General features: G+C 37.6%; 1 protein-coding gene across 7 annotated transcripts in view; it reads right to left on the bottom strand.

Moving 5' to 3' along the window:
* The window catches only part of LOC135670982 (small ribosomal subunit protein uS3y-like), a 35,126-nt gene that overhangs the window by 5,805 nt on the left and 4,014 nt on the right, over positions 1-25,307 (bottom strand). Inside the window, exons 4-13 of one of the 7 annotated variants that reach the window (XM_065178803.1) lie at positions 16,600-16,721; positions 16,304-16,524; positions 16,103-16,211; positions 12,933-13,027; positions 7,545-7,866; positions 4,961-6,104; positions 4,750-4,867; positions 4,342-4,391; positions 3,041-4,240; positions 2,813-2,954 (exon numbers count right to left, since the gene is read on the bottom strand). In XM_065178803.1, coding sequence (XP_065034875.1) covers positions 4,179-4,240; positions 4,342-4,391; positions 4,750-4,867; positions 4,961-4,967 — 237 coding nt within the window. In that variant the 5' untranslated portion in view covers positions 4,968-6,104; positions 7,545-7,866; positions 12,933-13,027; ... (1 more) ...; positions 16,304-16,524; positions 16,600-16,721 and the 3' untranslated portion in view covers positions 2,813-2,954; positions 3,041-4,178. Of the gene's footprint in view, positions 1-342; positions 484-2,812; positions 2,955-3,040; positions 4,917-4,960; positions 6,105-7,544; positions 7,867-12,932; positions 13,028-16,102; positions 16,212-16,303; positions 16,525-16,599; positions 16,722-25,307 lie in introns of those variants that run through there. The other 6 variants (XM_065178801.1, XM_065178798.1, XM_065178799.1 and 3 more) reach the window with 6 other exon arrangements.

The raw sequence follows: 25,307 nt of genomic DNA, 5'->3' as shown, positions 1-25,307 counted from the left end.
GGGACTTTAAGATTTTAGAAGTCAACACAGTTTCGATTTCAGCAATCAATCGAACTACTACGACACCAATATATTGGATGACGCACTGGTCTACACCATCTAGTACCACTGAAAATGTAATGAAAATTAAATATATACAGATTGGTATCAATTTATATAGTTCGATGTCAGATCGATACTAAACCTATGCAGTTGCAGGATTAAGTTTTATCAAATTTTAAATGCTATATTTTGCAACTCCAATTCATGGAGTTTGATCTAATTTGCAACTCCAATACATATAGTTCAGCACAAATCAATGTAATTTGTGGAAATCATGTTTTTGTTGATGTAGGATACTACCATGGGCTTCCTGCAATAGCACCACCTCAATATGCTGCTCCACCACCCAAGAGTAGTGGCTTTTTGGAAGGATGCTTAAAGTTTTGTTCTAATAATACTCTGTTCCCGAAAAAACTTCTGAATCACCCCGTCCTTCTGTTTCTGTGTTTGTCGGAGCAAAAGGAAAAATTGGAGTCTTTCTCTGTTTTTTGTGTGATTAAAGTATACAACAGTAGAGGAATATGACATTTCACTGATGAATAAAGATTAAATGGAAAAGTGAAAATCAAACAGTATATGCAATCAAGATTTGATGCATTGCATGGCATACCATCCAAAATAACATGAAACGAGCTGTACTGGTTTGCCCACTGATTGGAAAGTGATAAGCCTGTTTTAGATGGTATGCAAGAATCACATGAGGTATCAGCAAAGTATGGATGATATGTCGTTCAGTAACTTGAAAACTCATGTTGTATCGGACAAAATTTGATCGATACCAATCTAAATCGGCTTAAGAGAAACCCGAATACTCAAATTGACCATTGAGGTCTCTTTTGGAACTTTAAATCCTGGTGTTTTCCCCTTTTCACTCAGTATTACTCACATTCACTCTCATTCTCATTCGCTTTCTTACACTTTTATTTGTAAAAGTTCATGATCGGTGATTAATGGTAATCAAGATATTGATTTAAATAAAGGAAGGATTCGAACTCAGGATATGATGGAATTTCAGTCTAATTTGAGATAGCATTTAGCTTTTTTCTATGTTTTATCATCATTTTGTATAAAGATTAAACACGATTAAGGTCATTGTCTTATGTTTAGTCTCAACTAGGTTTATTCTCTTACATTTAGACCTAAATTAGGGATATTTAGGGACAAATTTATGGGACTAAAAAGATAAATTCACTTTCTCATCCTTCCAACCTGTTATTCCTATTCTTTCATGCCTCACACACTATATTCTTATTTAAAAATAATAAGTTATCATTAATTAGGATTAAATACTTCAAAATAATTTTTTTATGAATTCAGACATCAATCATCTTTGGCTTAAATCATTAATAAGTTATCATCAACCATCTTTGGCTTTTTTTAAAAGAAAATTAGGATGTACTAAGATTCAGACATATGGTACGTCGATACCGACTAGACCGGTCAGTTCATGGGCCAATACCACCGATCAACACGATACTGCGATCCATGATTGGATCATCCATGATTGAATACCACTAATATTCTTTTCTTGTGTTGAGCTTTTATGCGGAAGAGGAACTTGGATTTGTAAAATGTATTTGTAGAGTTTACTTGAAATGAAGTTGTAAAACAAAATTCAAATCACCTTCATTTTTCTTCAACAAGTTTTCAAAGTTGTAAGAAATTATTTTAATGTTGTTTCGGCTAAGTAAGATAAACACCAATTGCTGTTATTTTTCACATGCTCAGAATAGTGGACTCCTTGATGTTTATGTTATGCTATTTGGTGTTCCTATGCCTGCAAAATATTACGAGATGACTTCAGAGATTTGGGAAAAAAAATAAATATTATTTGCTGGTTATTGGTCAAGCTATAGCTACAAAAAAATATATTTTTTCCATCACTAATCTTGCCATTACCAAAATTGATTTGACCAACAAAAGTTTTTATTGCCAAAACTCTTCAGCAAGAATTTGTTAAACCTTTCAGTGAAAATTATTATTCTCAATCAAAAAGTTTAATATAGCATGGAGGTAATTAAATTCTCATACTTGTTTAACAGGAAAAAAAAATACTGATTCACTTAAGGAGTATACTTTGGAAGAAAAACTCAATCCTCTAAAGAAATTAAAAGTCAAAATATTTCTATCTCTTTTTTTTTTTTGTTATTAGGGAGGAGAGGGAAAATACACCCACTGGTCTTGAAAAGGACAATCATTTCCCAGAATAGGTTCTTAAACAAGGCAAATTAAATAAAAAGAAGATAAGATTAATCAGTAGATCATCCGCATGAAAAAGATGATATCACAAAATGAATCAGCTACATTTATTTCATTTGTGAAATGGAGATCACTTGCTATTGTTTTGTGCTACTTTATCCTCTCACTAGATTGTTGTCCTATGCTGCTGCTATCTTATTGGTGAGTGTTGCTGTGGTCCATCCATCCTATGTTGTCTGCTGAAAACACTACTCGATCTTGAGGTGTATGCTAAAAGGCTGCAATCAAAATTTCAAGCTTTTCACTGTGTTTCAGCATCTTATCTTTATTGTAGAGAAAGTTGTACAAAATTTTGTTTCACTGTATTCATGGATGTCTAGTAACCATTCTCAAAGATCATTCTGCTTCAATCCAGTCTGCGAGTTCATAGGATCTGATTACTTCTACTTATCATTTTTGCTACTCACATGTTGCTACACCAAATCCGAACCTAAATAAGAATAAAGCCCAAAGCGACAATGTGGCAAGAAAAGAATGGAATGGAATGGAAGGAAATCACCATGGGACGGACCTTGTTGGCATACGGGGAGGGGCACACGATCACCCTCCCCGTACCTATGATTGGTTCCGTCAGCTCCCACCCTCAAACCACGAGGCAACCCTAGAAGAAGCAGCGCACATACCTCCTCCGTCTTCGTGATCATCGAACCAACCTGAAATCGATCGAAGAAAACTTAAAATCAGCCCTAAAATCTATGCATTTCGCTGAAAGATGAGGCGTTTCGAACCAAATGCTCACCTTCGTTCCCGAGCCGAGACAGATCGAATGGGGCGATGGGCTCGGTGGATGTTGGAGACACAAAGAAGATAAGCACGTGCGAAAGTTAATTTCCAATTAAATATATAATACGACTCTAAAATCTTATTAACCTAATTAATTTGGGGGCTTCGGAATCCAAATTAAGATTAACCAATTGGATTCGATTAAAGAATCACTCTGTCCGACCACGGTCCCACTATATATATCTCTCTCTCCTCTCCGACTCTCACTCTTGACTTCTCTCCCCTCTCGCCTCTCGCCCCTCCTTGATTATTATATTCCATATCATATAATAATAAATCTTTAATTGTTATTAGACTCTGTGCAAAGCCATATCCTTGATTAATTAACACTTATTAAACTTTCAATAGATTTTGGTAAAGAAATCTTCCATCTCACTCTACCTCTCCCCAAACTAATTATTTCACTTGAAGGATTAAAGTGTTTTCCAAATACATATTTAGCTTTTGTCAGTGATCGACATAATTACTTATGAATTAACATTCGCATTTCTAATAACACAAACCTTTATATGTATGAGAGTAATCTAACACTTTCTTTATGAATCGTATGCATGCAACACTTGTTTTATGGGTCATATATATGTAGCAATTCTAGGAAATAATCATGTAGATATTCTCTTGCTTTAGTGTCTTACCTGAAAGATATATAAAGGAAATGATCATATAATTGCGATCTGTGGTAAGTTTGCCAACAAATAAGTGTTATCACAGTAGTGTTATCACAGTGTTAATAGGAGACATTCGAAGAGAAAACTCGATTCAGAACACCATGAATTAGATTACCACCAGCTCGAGTAGACTGGAAATACATGTAGTGGCTCTATACAAATGACATGTTAATTTATGGTTAATACAATGTTACCTTAAAACAGATTAGATTCTAAAGTTCATTTGCAGTAAAAAGAAAACGAAAGGGGAGTCCAGTTTGGCCTTGACATAGGTAATTAATCATGCATGCCATAGGTAATTAACTGCAGGATTTTTTTAAATCAAAAGATCAAATTTTTTTTATATCGATGATTGGATATTTCAAGTGCAAAATTAGAGGTGTACCAAACAGCATCAGAGAGAAAAGAACCATTGGTTCCAGAAGGCTAGTGCTTACCCCCGACATGCCCCCCTTCGGAAATAGATGTTTGGTGCAGAAATGCTCCAACTGTACAAGCCTCCAGCAGCAGCAGCATGAGTTAGAGAAGATGCTGTAAAAAAGGAACAGTTAGGTAAGGGATTTTCTCATATTCGGCCTCAAAGCTTTACCAAAGTAGTTGCGGATCTCTGGAGTTATTTGCTGGATTATAAGAGAATGCCTGCGGAAGTTCATCAAGGCAGAATTAGTAAATGAGAACGCGAGGCAATCAACACTAAATACACTTAGGAGTTCAAGAGAGTGAAGTAAAAAAGAGAGATATATTTGATGAGAGAGCACCCTGGACGAGTGTTGATTTTCTCGAATTGCTCTAAAATAAACATGACACAAGTGTGCCTCAAGGACATGGCATGGAATGCCTCTGACAATTCGTACATGCTGGAGATATTATCTACGCAAACTTCTTGCATGATGAAGCATACTCAACGCTTCTTAGAACTTCAGGATAAATTTTATTACAATAACTAGTGAAGCTTCCGAGAATGAGAAAAAGAAAAGACAATGTAGTTTCTACCCACTTGTGCAATGGCATATTCACATAGGCGTTTAAGACCTTCAAGAAGATACTGATATGCAGCTCATAGAAGATCTTGCGCGATATCAGTAGTGATCTCAACCGATCCTGTGTATATGAATCTGCAAATGAAGAGCCAAATATTGTCAGACATCAGAACCTTCAGTATCATGACTAGAAGAAGGAACTACACTTAGGTTCATCAATTCAAAGACCTCCCATCTTATGTTAGGAATCTCAACGTCTCTTGGGTCCTTCTCCTATAACAAAGTTGAAAGAGTAAGATATTTTCAATCAGATCTTACTAGACTAGAAAATAATAAATTACCAAGCATTTCCAGAAAGAAAACTTTTCAAAAAACTTAAGTTCATACCATGATACTATTATAAGTTTTGAAAAGCTTATGATTGTTTCTTTCATGTCGTATTAGGCCAGTATGATACTATGAAATCAGCATGGCATCCGTGAGATGCCTTTTTCACATAATTTTTGTTCATCAGCAAGCATGAAACCCACCATATATCTTGCTTAACATGCCTTATCAAGCTGGCACATTTCCAGCACATGATATTCTGACAAAAAGTTAGATTCTTGATAACACTGACAGAAGGGCATGTTATGAGTGGTGGGATGCATCGAACTCCAAAATATTTGCACCCTGGTGACATGAAGGGATCAGCTTTTTGACTTCTCTCACAAATCAGCATTTCTGATATGCATCAAGCAAGTACTAAAACCATCTTATTGATCAAAGATATGATCCTCACCTTCTGCATGATTATTTTTGTACAGATAGGACCATGGGGGATTTACATTAGCATTTACAAAGCAACAAACTTTTGAGGTGGCAACTTAGTATTTAATTTATTTAATTGTAAAAAATGTTCACCATTTTGTTATATTCAGTAACCAAAGCACAACAAAACAGATAGATATGCCTCTTTGTATCGCATATAAATGCTTTATTTATGATACGTGCTATAGCTTCTTTATATCAGAAACTAGCCGTTTTTTAACAACAATATTTCCATACATCTGATCATAATTAGGGGTTATTTCTGAAGAAAAACAAGCATGGTTGACACCTGAGTTCCCTTACCCAGTCGCCACCATCAAACATTGCACGAAATGCATCTGAAGAAGCAAGCAGAGCAATTCTGTGTGCACAAAAGCACTTGCCAGGAAAAGAACAGATAATGAACATTTAGATATTTTGCACATAACTAATAGCTTCCCCTTAAATGAGGAATTTAGTATATATAAGTTACTACATATGGTAAGAATAGTCTACAACCTTCAACTAGAAAGGTAACATCTAATAGCGTGGAGCTATTCACATACTGCTCGCCTAGGTACACCTACATGAACAACTTGATTAGTACTATTATAGGCATATAGCTATGTTCCAGCATAGTAGACAGACTCGTTGGGCCTTTGCATTTGTCATGGATTTCTCTATGATAGCATGTACAAGTTTTGTTATATAGCAAAACATATTTGTACACAATGGATGCATATGAAATCCCAACATCAAACATTCAGGATATTGATTATTCATATATCAATTATGACATGTGATTCTTTTTTTTTTTTCGTCTTGAGCAATAATATACTAATGCATCCATGTTCGTTTCAACTAACATAGGATTGCTGATTTCAAACACAAGCAATCCACTTAGAGGTCAAAACTGCAAAACTAATGCCTCCTCTTCAGTAATAAGAATACCCAGTAGTTCATTTCTTGTCGTAAGGCATATACTTTTGCATCAATTTCTCCAATGATTTGTAACAATTAGATCCCAAATTCGCATCTGCTTTCTAGCATATGCTTGTTGAAGGATAATTGATATTGTAGATAAGCAAACAATTTTCATTCTCTGATTTGAAAAAAGGTTTATACTGATTAAGTAATATTTATGTTTGATCAGTCTCAATAGTAAAGACAGCCAATTCAAAAAACTTTGAGTTAGAAGACTAGCCAAAACAATTACATAAGCACTTCCAAATTTCAAAGAACTAGGTCCAAGAATTAAAAATCTGACCCTTTTCTATATGTTTTTGTATTTCTGTGAATACGGGACATATTTTATTGCTAAAACTGGTTAGAAACAAAATTAAGGAATGCCTATTTTAGCAAACCTAAGGTGCGGGGGATGGAGAACCTGCGTCAATAGAACAGAGAGTCAGGGATTTTTTAGCCAACTTGTAAAGAGCAACTGATGCATCTTGCTGTTGTTTTAGATTAGTCGATCCCAGTAGTTCGAGAAAAAGATCAAGTCCTACATTGAGAATATGTTGCTTAATTTCCTAAGTTATAAAAAGGAGGAAAAGCAGAAGGATATCATGGTTGCTAGACAGATACAGTATCATTATCATCAATGAAAATAGTTCTTTGATCCTCAAGTGAACATAAATGAGCAAGAGCCAAAGCTATACGTCTTTGGACAGCCTTCTCTCCGACTCGCATTAGATATAATAAATGCATTAGTACCTGCAAGGGCAAAAGGCAAGGAACACCATGTCTACATCCATTAAACAGATCCACCAATTAAAAGTAGATCCTTATCGTTCTGAATATATACTGCAATAAGCTAAGAAATACAGCAAACAGAGCTTACTCGCCCATTAATCTTCTCCTCTAATCTCTTCATTGTCTTTACTACACAGTCCTTAGTTGCTTGTAATTGAAGTAATATTTTTCAATAAAACTTGGTTTAAAATATAAACCAAATCAAAACAAGATCAATATATACATATTAGGAAGCATGGATCTGGCAGCATCAAAGTACTCAACATACCTGGATAATAAATTCACCATCTTGTAGTTTCTGAACACCCCCTACCTTGATAAAATCAGAGACATTTTCCTAACAACAATGACAAGAATAAGAAGCCTGTGTCCAATCAATAGTTCTCAATGTCACATTACAGCATTATGCAAAGAAACATAATATGGAATTACAACAAAGGAATATTTTGATGCAGATTCACCTCATTCTCTGCAATACCATAAAGAGCAAATGCAGCATTATGTTGTAAACATCTATTTTTCGAGTCAGGAAGTTTAAGAAGAGGCACCAAACCGCCATTGTAGACAATACCAGCTTGGTTGTGTGAGTCCTAGAGGGAAAATAAAAGGTCTTTGAGATAGAGCAAAAACGAGCCATTGTTCATCAGGAAAATGAAGCAAATCCAACCATATATAAGGAGAAAGAAACTAATGTACTGTATTGTGGCAAATGGATATTGATATTAACAAGAACATTTTTTTCAAAAGTATTTCCAAGAAGCATGAGGCATATTACAAAAAAGTGGTACAATATCAAAAAGTATCGAGAAAAAATATATATTTTATTATCACTTCTAAAACTAAATTTTTCCCTTCTTTGGAAGTATATAATGAAAGGGTCCAAGCATACATGATAATGAAGCTAAGGGGAAAAAGAGAAAAGAGCATACAGTGTTGTTTACTCATCTGGTATCAGAATAGCTTAGTAAAAGATAGTTGAAATTTTAGATATCAGGGTACAAGTATGCTACAATTAAAACAAAGAAGTGAGCTATGAGAGCCGAGTCCAAAAAAGCAAAAGCCCAAGACATGTATATATATCGTTGGAATAAAAAACACAAAAGGGAAAGAACAAAAATGAGAACTGCTTTGCTTGTTATGATTAGTGTTCCAATAATCACCAAACTGAAATTTTAAATTAATAAAATATAGTAACTACTAGAAGCAGCTGTTGTACAAAGCATATATGCTAGTGTACATACAGCATGCACAACTAGCACAGTATTGGGAAGTGTACCAGCAAATACAACAATAACAAAAAAACCGTGAGTGTGTACCAACAAATAAATTCTCAAAATAGATAATATAAACCAGGTAAGCTTTTTTTTTCAAACATCACCCATGCGGATCAGACCCAAGACTGTCATAGAGAACAAAATGATAACATGTATAGATCTGATAGAAGTTACTATGGCAAGGGTTTAAACCCTCGGCCTATGGGAAAAGGACAAACTACACACTACCAGGCTAGCTGGTTAGGTATTAAACTAGGTAAGTTTGAACATTTTTTATGTATGAAAGCCTTTTTACACTTTTCCCACAGGTGTGATTCAGCAAATAACCACATGCTTTGTCAGCTAAGACCTTGCAGGATTGGCTTTTGGGTAATATAATGGGGATTGGTATGATTAAGTTCAGAACTTTCAAGTTATGTACCACCATCATTTTCTGATCCAGTTAAACACAAGGCTAACTACATAACAATTCAACACGGCGATTGGTATGAATAAGTTTTATATATAACAATTCAATTCCCACTCGAGCAATGGGAAACACTACAAAATATTAAAAAATAAAAAATATATTTATATATAGCAATGACGTCAACGATGGAGGGAGATAGCACGAAGGCAACAATGATGGAGGGAGCCGCAAACAAAGGCAGCGAAAGCAAATATAGGGTTTCAAAGCAGGGTAAAGTCGTTTGAGGGCGGGTGGGGGGGAACCATATAGTGTTAGGGCTCTTCTCTTTTGTTGGTTCGATTAAACCAATTTCCCTGTTTAATCAAACCAAGCACGAACACAAGCAGCCTTCACTCGGGCGCTCACCCAAGGCGCCCAATGCTTGGGTTCAAGCGAGCACCCAAGCGATGCTTCAATGAATCACATTGCCTAGAAGTTGTGCAAGGCACTTAAGCCTTGCCTCACCCGAGCACCCAAGCACCTATCAAAAACACTAATTTTTTCCCTTTTTTGGGCTTCAATAGATATTTGATTCTAGTTGAAATATTTTCAGTAAAGATTATGATTATGCAATGCTCTCGTGAGTTTGCAAGGATTTATTTTGGTTGCTTTTATTTCAACAACTTGATGAACACGTATTAGAAACGTACATCCAAAGCATTTTCTTAATTGTTGTTCTAGTTTGTAATTACTACGAGAGCTAGAGACATTAGAACTGAAATTAGTACACACATATTGCACATGCAACACTGTTAACTTGCCATTTTTCCCAATTAGGAAATTCTAGTCATATGATTTTGTTTATTCTTTTTTGTCCATGTTTTCGTTTCAGTTTAACCCAAATATTAGTTAAGAATTGCAAATCCATATTGCAAGTTTTCATCTTTCATGGAGGTAAATTATAAATTGTGAATAGAATCTTTAGGGGCCATGCCCTCATAAGACCTTATTAGTGTATTCCAAACGGCAGCCCACATGTCCTTTTATGAATGTAATAGAAGTTGATGTTTATTATAAATAATAATCTACTTGGAGAAATGCAAATTATTCACAGTTCAACCACATTTGCATGCAGATGATAGTCATATAGAAGAGCTTAGTGTGACAAGGTTGCAACAAGGTCATTCATGTTTCCAAGTTCATTCTTTTCTTTTCTTTTTTCTGCTTATTTACATGTTTCAATATAAGACTGAATAAGATCATTTTGAACCATGTATTTAAATTCTTCATAGAAGAGCTTAGTGTGACTAAAATTTGTAATGTTTTGCTTTCAAACTCATCGCTTGGTCAGGTGAAAAGAAAATTGTCTTTTCTATTATATGAACCAAGTTATTGAAGTCTCAACCATTCCTTTGTTAAGGGATTTGATAAAATTGCTTTATGGTTCAAAGCAAGGTTCGTTGTACTGTACCGTACCGGCATTTCGATCCGGGCTCGGTACGGTACCGGTTTACCAGGCGGTACATCAGGGCATACCGAGCGGTACACCAGTTTTTTTTTTTTCATACTGTAGCAATGCTACAGTATAGTACTATAGCACTGTAGCGGTACCGGACGGTTCGCGTACCGATAACCTATCGGACCGGTACGTACCGCCCAATACGGGCGGTACGCTTCGATACGACAGACCTTACTTCAAAGCAAGGTTATCAAACTCACTTCCCTACCTAGGATCAAAAAGGGGTTGCAAACTTGGATAATAGGATAGGATCATAAGATCCTACAAATTATAAAAAATAAAAATAAATAATTTTAAGATACATATATATATTTAAAGAAATTTATAAATGAGTATATTCCAAACTGAAACATCTTAACATTGTTTAGCAAAGATTGGTTACATAAGTATGATTACATATAAAAGATTAGTTACATATATCACCATAACTTACACTGATAAATGGGTATGTAAATTGCCCATGTTGCATATCCTAACAATTTCTAAATTCCAGTGATTGAAAGAGGCGCTCGGGCACTCGCCTAGGCGCTCGAGCGAGGCGAGGCGAGGCCCGAGCGCCTCGCTAATGTCCCAGGCGACGCGCTTCAAACAGGCGCCGCCTAGGCGCTCGCCCAAGCCCAAGCGCTGGCCGCTTCGGGCGAGCGCCTGGGTAACCCTTACCCAACCCTAACCCGCTGCCGCTGCCGCTCCCGATCTCGCTACTCGTCACTCCTGCTCCGGCTGCTGCTGCTCGTCGCTGTCGCTGCTCGCGCCTCCCGCGAGCCATCTAGCTGCTCGCGCCTCCCGCGATCCCTCCCGCTGCTCGCGCCTGCCGCTCCCTTTCCCTTTCCCTTTCCCGCTGCCGCTGCCGCCGCTCGCCACTGCTTCCTCGTTTCTCTGTCAGGCTCAGTATACAGTATACTCTTAATATTAAGTTTATTTGAATTTTGAAATGATTAATTTTCAATACTGTTAATAGATTAATAATATATTATTTTGATTTTAATGTTGTTAATTTTTATTTTGATGTAAAATTTTATTGTTTTGAATTTTGAAACTTTTTGTTAACGTGACATTGTGATTTTGTATCTTAGATTTTCTTAATTTAATAGAATATTTTTATTTAAAATTTTAAATAATTATATTTATTAATTATATTATATATTTTATATTTTAGCGCCTCGCTTCGCTCGGGCGAGCGCCTAGCGCCTCGGGCGTTTTTGGACCTTGGCGCCTTTTGGCGCCTAGCGCTTTTTATCACTGCTAAATTCTTAATTTCTTATAAGTATGACTTTCCTATTATGCAAAGGAATATTGTGTTTGGCATATAAGATATAATTTTGCAACCTCTATGTTACCCGAACATTATTATTGCTTTGTAGAACTTCAATCCAAGAATTATGAATTGCACTTTTCAATTATATTAAAGATAATACCTCACGATATCAATGTCATTATGATCAAACTATAACATATATCATTAGATATGGGATGGATGGGAAGAGAATGTACGAGATGAGAAGAGAGGAAAAAGGATGGTAGATGGGAGAAGGTAGGAGGGGAGACAAGAAGAGAGGTAGAAGGGAGGAGAGGAGAAGAGATGAGAGAAGATGCGAAGAGAAGGAAAGGAGATGGAAAGAGAAGAGGGGGGAGAAGATGCGAAGAGAAAGAATGGAGATGAAAGAGAAGAGGGGGGAGAGAAGAAGAGAAGGGGGAAGATGAAAGGAGAAGAAAGAAGCAGAGACCGAAAGAGAGGGTAGTAGAGGAAAAGAAAATCCATGCATATGGTGATTAGCAACAGTCGACGGCGTTGACAGCAGTTCATTGTGAGTGGCAGCAATGGCTAAGGCTCATCTCCTCAATGCTCCTACGGGCTGCAGGAAAGAAGCATTGATCCATGACAATGAATGGCCAACCAGAAGATTCGCAACACTCTCTCGTCGTGAGGGATCAGGGCTCACACTCGTCTCCTCGCTCCTTTGTTGGCACCGCATATCAATTCGCCTTTGAAGATGAGTGTTCTTATATCCTGGGTTGACTAGACAAACGCGACTTGACTCGTCTGATGCAACCGATCTTACATAGTCGACTCACAAGTCGAGTCGATTCCACCCATTTACGTTGATCCGATCTGAATCGTCAGGCATGATCTGGGCTGTAAGATTGCATGATCCTACAACCCAAATTAAGAGTTTGACAACCTTGATTCTGAGGCAACTTTAGCATTTTCTTCTTCAACCAAAAAACAAAGTTTAGATTCTCATGATTTGAAGCTAGCACTAAAGACAATATTGTTAGCCAAAGAACTTTTTTATAGATTTCAAATCACCAACTTGAAAAGAATGGTGTGCAGCTTTGTAAAACTATATGCTACATTCTATAAACAGTCCAAGGAATCAAAATTTTCTTTACTACCTAACATATAATGAAACAACTTGGACATTGTTTAAGGATTAAACCAGATGAACAAAAGGTAATATACAATTCTAGTGATACCTTAATAAATCAATCACTGGCTGTAAATCTCCCGCATGAAGAACTTCTTTCTTTATGTTAGGGGATGAATGAACCAGATTCCCAATAAAACCAACCTAAATACCAAGAACATATAATCTAATTATGATCTTCGAAAGAATCAATCACAACAAGCATAGTAAATGCAAATATCTTTAAGATTTAGAAAATATTTGATTATTATGACATATAAAAATAGAAGATAATAAATTATATTTTTAATGAAAATCTAGCATGTATGATTAACCATATATTTTTAAAGCTGCATAAGGGCTACCACAGCCAATAACACTTCCATTGGGTATTCCATGCCTAAAAAATATACTCATTTTGCATGAGATAGTTCCAAGATTTCTTGTTAGCTGGTCATCATACACAAGGTTCGCCGTACCGTACCGTACCGGCGTTTCGACCCGGGCTCGGTACCGGTACGGTACGGTATACCGCTCGGTACACCCAGGTGTACCGAGCGGTACACTCAGGTGTACCGAGCACTGTAGCAGTATCTTTCTCAGCAATATTGTGCTGTCATTTCATACCAGCGTTTATAATTTCTTCCATCAAGGAGCTATTTCCTAACAATGAATTATTATATCCTCTTTCAGGAGATACACTTGATCTGGATGTATGGCAACTGTCATGATTCGAGGAACCAAAAACAACTTTAGATCCATTATCTGTAATCTTAGTGCTGGTATTAGGACTGATCTCACATAATTCCTCCATGGACATTCTTGAACAAGATTTAATTTGGACTTCATAACTAGCATGAGGAGATTGTTCCAACCAACTTGGGTGACCATCAGAAGGTTTGCCAAGTGGAATGTTGTCTCTTTGTGAAGTCATTATATTCTGTTTATCTACTCTTCTACTTAGCAGAGATGATTCTCCATCCAAATCTAAACCAGATAAATTATATAAATCAAGATTATTCTTTGAAGAATCAGGGAACTGCAAATCATCCTCTTTGCAGCGATTATCAAACTGTCCATCATTACATGATGGACTTTCCTCAGCATCATTATCTAAATGAACATAAGTATTTGTCACCAGTTTGTGCAAAATAACCGCATCAGAGATTTGATCTTTCACTGATCTCACTAATTCTGTAACTGCTGAAGAATTGGTTGAAGAGTTTTGTACCTTCAAATCTTCAAGGCTTCTCCTTATTGCTTCCTGTATATCAGCTTCTTCCTCAAGTGTTCCTCTTGAAACATCTTTTATAGGTTTATCTCGAAATTGAGAACTTGTGTCAGGATTTTGAAACACCCCTTCCTCCAAATCCACATCAGCTACTTCATAGCTGCTCTCAGCTAAAGATGATTGGATTTTCTTCAAGTCACTTTTTGGACTTGCAGTTATATCAGCAAAACCATTTGGAATTTCAGAAATTTCCTTAACTAGACCTTCCTCCCAACTGCAATCAGATTCAAAATCATTTGTGCTCTCATCTGAATGAACACATTCCAAGGGTAAATTGGTTGTTTGGCCTCCAGAAACCAATTGCATGAATATATTATCATCATCCGTAGCTTTCATCCCGCTGTCATCCTCTGAGAAGGAAATCTCAATTGCATCTTCACTACCATGAATAGCAAGTTCATCCATGTAACCTCTCCTGTCTAGTGGGAGTGAACTACTTTTCTCAGTAAATGTTTCATGTTTTCCGTCATTACTTGTAACACTTGGGGAATGATTATTTCCAGAAAGACCTTCGGAGACATCAACAACTTTTTTGGTGTGGGAAGCCTCCCGATCTGAGGAGTTATCTCCCCTTCTTTTCTCCTGCTCATACTTTTCCATCAGATCTAAATTCCTTTGTAAATCATGAGTTATGCGAATTCCTAATCCTTTAACTCTACTAACTCGAACACGACCATTCTCATCACAATATGTCTCAACATCAGGTCCAAAATCCTTTACACATTTACTAACAGAAACCTCTTTAACCAATTTAGGCTGACTACTAAGCAAGTTACATTTTGCTAAATCTGAAGTGCTTTGTTTTGCCAATGAATAATGATCCCCATATCCACTGTGCGCAACTCCTCTTGATTCAAGAACCAAGGATTGAAATATTGTGTCGTACCGGAGTTTCGACTTCGGTACGGTACGTTAATATATACCGAGCGGTATACCGTTCAGTATACCGCTTGGTATATATATATGTATATATATATATATATGTATGTATATATATATATTAATAAATATATGTTTATATATAAAAGATTATATATATTTATATATATATTTTTTTATAAATGGCGACGTCGCGTCACCTTAACGACGTTGCCTTTTCCTTATCCCATGCGGGGCGACGTCGTCTTGTATATATACATACATATATATATACATATATATACATATACATATACATAAATATACATATACATATACATATATATACATATACATATACATATATATACATATACATATACATATATATACATATACATATACATATATATACATATACATATACATATATATACATATACATATATATATATATATATATTCTTATAAAAGGCGCTGTCGCGTCGCCTCTACGACGTTTCCTTTTATAAATATAAATAAATGTATATGTATATGTATATGTATATATATGTATATGTATAGTTACCAAATTGCATATATAAAGAAAATCTCATTCAGTGATAAAGCTGAACCTCAAGGATAGCTTTACTCGAACAGAAACCATGTTAGCCTTTTCGATAGCATTTTGAACCTACAAAATAATCTTGATTCACAGGATCATCAGTCATCTTAGTAGCAATAATAGCACTACCAGCCAAAATAAATAAGTGTTGCAACACGTATCATATTGGTGTCATTTAACTAATAAACATGTAAGAAAGTAAGAAGATAAATGATAATACTCATAAGTTAGATCAACATTCCAGCATTGCGTGAGTCAGTGATTATTTACACATTCATGTTCATGTAATCATGAATGCGTTCATATGGGATGTAATGGTCATTCGTTCATTTTAAATCAGTTTCTATCTGGGCAAATTCTAGAATTTACATTGCCACCAGAGAATGCAATTAGATGCAAAAAGTAAAAAAAAAAGAAACTAGCTACGTTTACTTCATCTACAAAAAATATAGAGAAAAAATATGACTAGACTTCTAAACGAACTCACAAAAATCATTTCTTCATTGTCGTCCTCCGCTTCATCCAGACCACCCTCGGATGTAAGTACATTCTTATTGATCTCCATCTCTTCCTCCGCAGCAAGGGATGCGGCCAATCTTGATGAGAGAGAACAATGTATTAGACAGTAGTAACATAGCAAAAGGATAGTTTTGGGTCGTGACGGAGAAAGAAAAAGAGCGAAAACTACGGATATGACATTGCTCAGAGCACATCTAGGTTTTCCTGGGAAGAAACCCCTGATTCCATATCACCACGAGGTGGAACGCTGCTTCCTTCAGCCCTAATTTCAACAATCGAATCCAACACCTTTTTACCCTTTGTGTCCTCGTCCGTAATCTGCATCTCCTTCGATCCATCCTTGTGCTTCTTGATCTCGGTTGCCAATTCTTCAAGCCTCTTCGCCTTGAGCTATATAAGTCAATGCATACAATCAGACAACTGAAAAGAGGACGGAGGGAGGGAGAGAGAGAGAGAGAGACAAACGTGGTCTTGCGGATCTTGGCACGGGCGCGATCGCGGTGGCAGCGGCGGGCGGCGAAATGGGGAGCAGAAGACCAAGACTTGTTTTATTTTTTTCTCTTTTCCTCTTCTGAGACATGTTTTTTCTTTCCCGTCCAAACATAAGTGTGCAATAGAGTATCATTTAGGAAAAGTTGTTTCTTCTCAGGTGTGCACACATAACATTAACATCAACTGAGGGAAATAGATAGCAGATTCTAGCAATTATATTTATTACTTTAGGGCCAATAATTTCAGGCGTTATGATTTTTCTTACTATTAAATTGAAAGAAGATAAGATTAATCAATAGATCATCCGCATGAAAAAGATGAGATCACAAAATGGATCAGCTACATTTATTTCATTTGTGCTATTTTATCCTCTCACTAGATTGTTGACCTATGCTTCGGTTATCTTATCGGTGAGTGTTGCTGTGGTCCATCCATCGTATGTTGTCTGCTGATAACACTACTCGATCTTGAGGTATATGCTAAAAGGCCGCAATCAAAATTTCAAGCTTGTCACTGTGTTTCAACATCTTATCTTTATTGTAGAGAAACTTGTACAAAATTTTGTTTCACTGTATTCATGGATGTCAAGTAACCATTCTCAAAGATCATTTTGCTTCAATCAAGTCTGCTAGTTCATAGGATCTGATTACTTCTACTTATCATTTTTGCTACTCACATGTTGCTACACCAAATACGAACCTAAATAAGAATAAAGCCCAAAGCGATAATGTGGCAAGAATAGAATGGAAAGGAAGGAAATCACCATGAGACGGACCTTGTTGGCATACAGGGAGGGGCACACGATCACCCTCCCCGTACCTATGATTGGTTTCGTCAGCTCCCACCCTCAAACCACGAGGCAACTCTAGAAGAAGCAGCGCACATATCTCCTCCGTCTTCGCGATCATCGAACCAACCTGAAATCGATCGAAGAAAACTTAAAATCAATCCTAAAATCTATGCATTTCGTTGAAAGCTAAAGCGTTTCGAACCAAATGCTCACCTTCGTTCCCGAGCCGAACGGGCGAAGGGATCGGTGGATGTTGGAGACACAAAGAAGATGAGCACGTTCGAAAGTTAATTTCCAATTAAATATATAATACGACTCTAAAATCTTATTAACCTAATTAATTTGGGGGCTTCGGAATCCAAATTAAGATTAACCAATTGGATTCGATTCAAGAATCAATCTGTCCGACCACGGTCCCACTATATATATCTCTCTCTCCTCTCCGACTCTCACTCTTGACTTCTCTCCCCTCTCGCCTCTCGCCCCTCCTCTGCTCCCTTCTCCTCGTTCATTTCCTCTCGCCTCGCCTCTGCTCCCTTCTCTTCTCCTCGTTCGTTTTAGTCGTCCATGGAGCCCGTCGACCTCGTACCGAGCGGGTACAGGTTCCTTCCCACGGCGGAGGAACTCGTGGTTGACTACCTTGCAAACTGGGTCGCCGGCAAACCCCTCCCTGGCCGCGCTGTCGCCTTCGCCGACGTCTACGGCACCGAGCCGTGGAATCTTCTCGGCAGCGATCGGCATGAAGGCTATTTCTTTGCGGAGCGGAAGCCTAAGAACAACGGCGGCTCGCGCGTGGATAGAAAGGCCGGCAGCGGTTCTTGGACTCTGTACAACAATCAAGAAACCGTTAAGTCCATCGTCGGCGGGCGCGAGATGGTGGTGGGGCGAAAAAGCTGCCTATCCTTCAACGATGGCCGTCGGAAGAACTCCGGGTGGACAATGTACGAATATCAGATGTGTTCATCCGGATTCGAGAGACGAGTTCTCTGTCACGTTAAGAGAAGCTCGCATCAGGCCATCTCCGGAGGCACCACCATCAAAACGGTCGAGTCCACCTTCGCGGAGGCCGCGGTCACCGGCCACAGCTTCGTTGGGCGGAAGAGAAATAGAGAGGAATCTTCTACTCTCTCAGCGAAAGCATCGACTCTCTCAAAGAAGCCATGCTGGGGGTTGGTTGCACATTCCAGCAGAGCATTGCTGATCGACGCTTCACCACCTCCAACCGCGGTTGTCCAATTTCCCTTATTGGCTGCCCCGGAGAGTCATCATTCCTCGGTCGACTCTGTTGCACCGAACAAAGCCGGAGTCCCAGCCGCCTCTCCATCATCAACGGACGTTGGTGGAGAGCTCGTGATAACTGCGGAAGAACTCGAAGCATTCTTGGCTTCGTATTCGTCGTCGGTCGATCAGAACTGCACCGACGATGCTTTCTTCACCAGAGAGGTTGAAGCCTTCCTGATGTCGGACGAAACCGACATAGCCTCGACTACCATCCCGAAGGCCTCGCCGTCAGGCCTGGTCGATCTTCTCTTGATGCCCGATGACACTCGGATTGATTCGACCACGGTCGCTGAGGTTTCCTCCTCATCTCGGATTGATTCGACCACGGTCGCAAAGGTTTCCTCGTCATCGTCGTCGATAGACTTCGTTGCGTGTGAGCAGATGTACAGCACCAGCACCGACGATGACTTCTTCACGAGCCTGGAACAGGTCCGTGCTTTCTTGATGTCCGATGACACCTTCACTGCCTCGACCACGATCCCAGTGGCCTCGCTGGGACAATGCTCGCTCGACAACCCCTATTGATTCGACTGTAGCTTGCTTGAATGAAAGCTTATACGGAAAATGATGTTTGTTCATGTATATCATAACAATGGAAGTGAAAGAAAATATTTGTTCTTGTAAATATTGACAATGACAAAGTTCAATTTTCATCCCATGTTTTGTTGTTTCCTTAATATGATGGGATCTATAAGAAATGGTCTCAATGTTACATCATGTTCAAAGAGAAAGAGTGAGATCATATGATATCAACAACTTCTCTCAACGTCATACTTTGGACGATTGTTATCAGAGGCAACGCAGCGAATTTGACCAATCATCGTTTGGAAACATGTTCTAACTTTTTGTTTCTGAGTGAAGTCCACAACAACAACAACAAACAACAAAGTCGACAATCCCAACAAAGCTGCAAGTCAATCCATCACTGAATCCCAACCAAAGTGTGTGCACTGATACTATAGAAAACCTTTAATCAGAACCATCACTTAAATTATCACTGAATCGATAAAGAATTACATGGTTTGAAGCATTTGGCAATGGCCAAAACAATTCTGAATTGTCAACTGATATGCAAAATATTAAACACACACATCATGGAAGGAAATGCAATCTCTCCAGAAGTCTTGTTGATATGATATGGTCGGATTTCAATAGCGAGAAGAACGCCTGCATCATGTTAGATTCATTAGATGAATAAGAACTCAGAGTATCAACAACTAATAAGCCACCGTTAAGAAATACAAGACAATTGAGATAGAAGAACATACCATTCATCTTAGCACACGAAAAAATGATCAAATTGCATCTATTAACTAATATTCAGAATTTTGAATGAATTTAGACAATCAATCTGAGTCTACTATTCTAGCTTTGGAAGTTACAAACGAATTCAAATAACTAATATCAAGTCTACAAAACAGTAAAAATTGTCGAAATAAGGGGTAACCATGTTGGGTACCAAAACAAATGATAAGAACAAATGACGCTCCTGAGAAGATTGGAACAAACTAAGATATGGGCCTAAAGACTCCCAATCTTCCTTCGTGTTAATCTAGGACTAGTACAAGCACATAAATCAGAAGAACTTTGGCTTGTTACCTGCCGCAAGCTTATCAAGAAGAAATGTAATCCTAATTCCTTTTGAAAGGTTGTAGCATTCAAATTAAATCTCTAGAGGCAGAACAGGAGGTTGGATTAACTCCTCTTCCTCCTTTGGGGCATGAATTGTAACATGATCTAGCAAAGGAGTCATGGGGCCCTGCTTTACTTTAAGATCCTAATCCAACATGATCTTTACTTTGATATCGAGGACACCCTATGATTTTTAAAAACAAAAGGTCAGTTAAAATGGATCATTAAGCACTTGAATATATATATTTCTCCAAGTATATCAATGTTTTTATTACTGTTTAGAAAGTAAATAAATTCATCTATCTAAATTTCAGCACAAACAAGGTTAGTGCAATAGAAAGTTTGAAATATTTAGGTACAGCCTACCTGACAAGCATTTCAAGTTGAAGTTTTCAATAGGCAAGTATCTATATGAGCACTGCAAGGAAACCAAGCCCTATTAAAGCAATCATCAATACATATGCAAAACATGATTAATACATATGATTGCAAAAAAAAAAAGTGAATATTGATTAATACATATGCCATTGTGAAGTCTCACAAATTTATAATACCATGATTGCAGAACCCAGACTTTTCCTCTTATGTGCAGCTATGCATAGTAACTGCCCGTTCACATGACAGGTTTTCATCAAACTTCCACGCATTGGACATAGTGCTATGTTAGACAGTGGATGGATTTACTAATGCTTCTTGCAGCAAAATCCAAAACAAAAACAAATTTCACAACATAGAGCATATTCTTGTCCCTGACAAGTGCATCACTCCTCAGACATAATAAGTTGTAGAACTAATGATGCCATGCTTTATTCAGAAATTTTAAAAAAATTAAATTTTAAAATATGTCCATAAGAATTAAGAAAACTATAAAACAATTTTCATTCTCCGATTAGAAAAAAGGTTTATACTGATCAAGTAATATTTATGTTTGATCAGTCTCAAGAGTAGACAGACAATTCAAAAAAACTTTGAGTTAGAAGACTAGCCAAAGCAATTACATAAGCACTTTCAAATTCCAAGTAACTAGCTCCAAGAATTGAAAATCTGACCCTTTTATAAGTTTTTGTATTTCTGTGAATATGGGACATGTTTTACTGCTAAAACTGCTTAGAAACAAAATTAAGGAATGCCTATTTTAGCAAACCTGAGGTGAGGGGGATAGAGAAGCTACATCAACAGAATAGAGAGTCAGGGATTTTTTAGCCAACTTGTAAAGAGCAACTGATGCATCTTGCTATTGTTTTAGATTAGTCGATCCCAGTAGTTCGAGGAGAAAATCAAGTCCTACATTGAGAATATGTTTCTTAATTTCCTTAGTTATAAAAAGGAGGAAAAGCAGAAGGATGTCATGGTTGCTGGACAGATACAATACCATCATCATCGATGAAAATAGTTCTTTGATCCTCAGGTGAACAAAAACACTGAGTCATTGTTCATTAGGAAAATGAAGCAAATCCAACCATATATAAGGAGAAGAAACTAATATGCTGCATTGTGGCAGATGGATATTGATATTAACAAGAACATTTTTTTCAAAAGCATTTCCAAGAAGCATGAGCCATATTACAAAAACGTGGTATAATATCAAAAAGTATCGAGAAAAAAAATATATTTTATTATCACTTCTAAAACTGAATTTTCCCCTTCTTTGGCAGTATATAGTGAAAGGGTCCAAGCATACATGATAATCAAGCTAAGGGAAAAATGAGAAAAGAGCTTACAGTGTGGTTTACTCATCTGGTGTCAGAATAGCCTAGTAAAAGACAGTTGAAATTTAGATATCACGGCACAAGTATGCTACAATTCAAGCAAGGAAGTGAGCTATGAGAGCCCAGTCCAAAAAAACAAAAGCCCAGGACATGTATACATATCTTTGGAATAAAAAACACAGAAGGGAAAGAACTAAAATGAGAACTGCTTTGCTCGTTAAGAATAGTGTTCCAACAATCACCAAACTGAAATTTTAAATTAATAAAATAGAGTAGAAACTACTAGAAGCAGCTGTTGTACAAAGCATATATGCTAGTGTACATACAGCATGCACAACTAGCACAGTATTGGGAAGTGTACCAGCAAATACAACAATAACAAAAAAACCGTGAGTGTGTACCAACAAATAAATTCTCAAAATAGATAATATAAACTAGGTAAGCTTTTGTTTTCAAACATCACCCAAGCGCATTAGACTCTAGACTGTCACAGAGAACAAAATGATAACATATAAGAACCGATAGAAGTTATTATGGCAAGGGTTTGAACCCTCGGCCTGTGGGAAAAGGACTCACTACACACTACCAGGCTAGCTGGTTAGGTATTAAACTAGGTAAGTTTGAACATTTTTTATGTATGAAAATCATTCAACACTTTTCCCACAGGTGTGATTCAGCAAATAACCACATGCTTTGTCAGCTAAGACCTTGCAAAGTCAGCTTCAGGATTGGGATTGGCTTTTGGGTAATATAATGGTGATTGGTATGATTAAGTTCAGAACTTTCAAGTTATGTACCACCCAGTGATTGAAAGAGGCGCTCGGGCGCTCGCCTAGGCGCTCGGGCGAGGCGAGGCGAGGCCCGAGCGCCTCGCTAATGTCCCAGGCGGCGCGCTTCAAACAGGCGCCGCCTGGGCGCTCGCCCGAGCCCAGGCGTTGGGCGCTTCGGGCGAGCACCTAGGTAAACCAAGTGACCGAACCAGGATTTTAGGTCTGGTTCGGTCCTGGTTCGGTTGTTAGTTGGTTCAATCGAACTAACTAAACCGATATAACCCTTGCCCAACCCTAACCCTTACCAACCCTAACCCGCTGCCGCTCCCGATCTCGCTGCTCGTCGCTCCTGCTCACGCCTCCCGCGAGCCCCCCCGCTGCTCGCGACTCCCGCGAGCCCTCCCGCAAGCCTTCCCTCTGCTCGCGACTCCCTGCTTGCGCCTCCCGCGAGCCCTCCTAGCTGCTCACGCCTCCTGCGAGCCCTCCCACTGCTCGCGACTCCCGCGAGCCTTCCCTCCGCTCGCGACTAGAATTTTTATTTAAAATAGCATATTTTTATTTAAAATTTTAAATAATTATATTTATTAATTATATTATATATTTTTACATTTTAGCGCCTCGCTTCGCTCGGGTGAGCGCCTCGGGCGTTTTTGGACCTTGGCGCCTAGCGCTTTTTAAATCACTGGTACCACCATCATTTTCTGATCCAGTTAAACACATGGCTAACGACATAACAATTCAACACAGCGATTGGTATGATTAAGTTCAGAACTTTCATGTTATGTACCACCATCATTTTCTGATCCAGTTAAACACATGGCTAACTACTTAACAAATCAACACTACTTTAGCTAATGTTAATATCAGCCTAAGTAAGCAATTTAACGAGTAGCATGAACGAAATGGAAAACCAACCAAACCAGAACTTTCAAGTTATGTACCACCATCATTGTCTGATCCAGTTAAACACACAGCTAACTGCTTAACAATTCAACACTACTTTAACTAATGTTATTATCAGCCTGAGTAAGCAATTTAATGAGTAGTATGAACGAAATAGCAAACCAACCAACCCCATTGCTCATGTATCACTGACCAATATAAGAAGTGAATGTCATCCTTGTACCAGAACCATGACCCAAAATGTACCATGTTTTAGGTACTAATATAGATAGCAAGGATTGAAATATCGTACCGTACTAGAGTTTTGACATTCGCTCGGTACGGTATGATACTGTATACCGAGCGATATACCATTCGGTATACTGTTCGGTATATATATATATTCGATTAGGCGACGTCACCTCGAAAACATCACAAAAAAATCTTATATATATATTATTTATTTATTTATTAAAGATTTTTATATATTAATATTTTTATAAAAGGCGACGTCATCTTTTACAAAAGAGGAAGTGCCTTAAACATTAGAATGGAATGCTTGGGACTATGGTTGTGGAATCTATAGCCTTATTTTTTTATTAAACAGGTCCAAAGAGCATAAGTAATGAGGTTCCAAATATGTCACTCCTTCCCTTCATATAATGATAAACCAAGATGCCAGAAAGATATGAATTTACAAGTGTCATTGATCTTTTGTTGAATGAGATTTCAAAAAGAGCAAGCAATATAGCAATCAAAAAGAAAATATTTGGCAAAATTTGTAGCAGCTTACAAAGTAGGCAGCATTCAACTTGGCTATAAAGAAGAGAGGAAATGGTGGAAGAATTGGAGAGTTTGTCATGGCAAAGTTTCTTGACCTTATGAGTAATCATATTGCCTTCCAATTGGGCCAAACATTCACACTAGTTTCATTATAAGGTCAAATATAATGATAAGAAAGAGAGTCTACGAGGTTTGAGCTTGAGATACATTGATCCTTATAATATCCAGCAGAGATATGTAAGCGCCTAAATCTCTCCATAAGAAGGGGTTGAAATAGAGTGGTGAGAGTGTGAATGTTCTATTGGTTTTCTGAAAATAGATCAGAAAGTATGTAGTAGTGCATCGTTTCATTCACATTAAGGAAGGTTGGTCATTTAAAAGGTATAGTATTAATCCAAGGGTTGTCCTATGATTCAATGGGAAAGATGAGAAATATTTTTTCGAGACAAAAAAAAGTCTCGATTAGGAGATTCAATCCAGGTTTGAAGACAGATCACAATTTGAGTACAAAATACTAATCCAAAGAGACTCAGTATTGTTCATGAGAGGAATAGTTCTTTTAGTGATGATCTAAAATTTAACATTGATAAGATCATATAAGCCCAAGCCACTAATGGGTTTGGGAAGAGAAATAATCTCCCAACTGATTAGTTTTATTTTGATTTTATAGGATCAAAATTACAGAAAAATTTTCTAGCCATTCACGTCATGTGTTTAAGAAAAAAGTCAAAGATCCAAATCTAAGAGGAGATGTATGGGTATTGAATTCAGCACAGAGCCAATTAAGGTCATCCTATCAACTTTGGAGATCATACTTTTCTACTAGTCTTAGAT

Source organism: Musa acuminata, unplaced genomic scaffold (genome assembly GCF_036884655.1).
Source record: "Musa acuminata AAA Group cultivar baxijiao unplaced genomic scaffold, Cavendish_Baxijiao_AAA HiC_scaffold_1137, whole genome shotgun sequence".
NCBI classification, from domain to species: Eukaryota; Viridiplantae; Streptophyta; class Magnoliopsida; order Zingiberales; family Musaceae; genus Musa; species Musa acuminata.
This window is presented reverse-complemented; position numbering and strand designations above follow the sequence as displayed.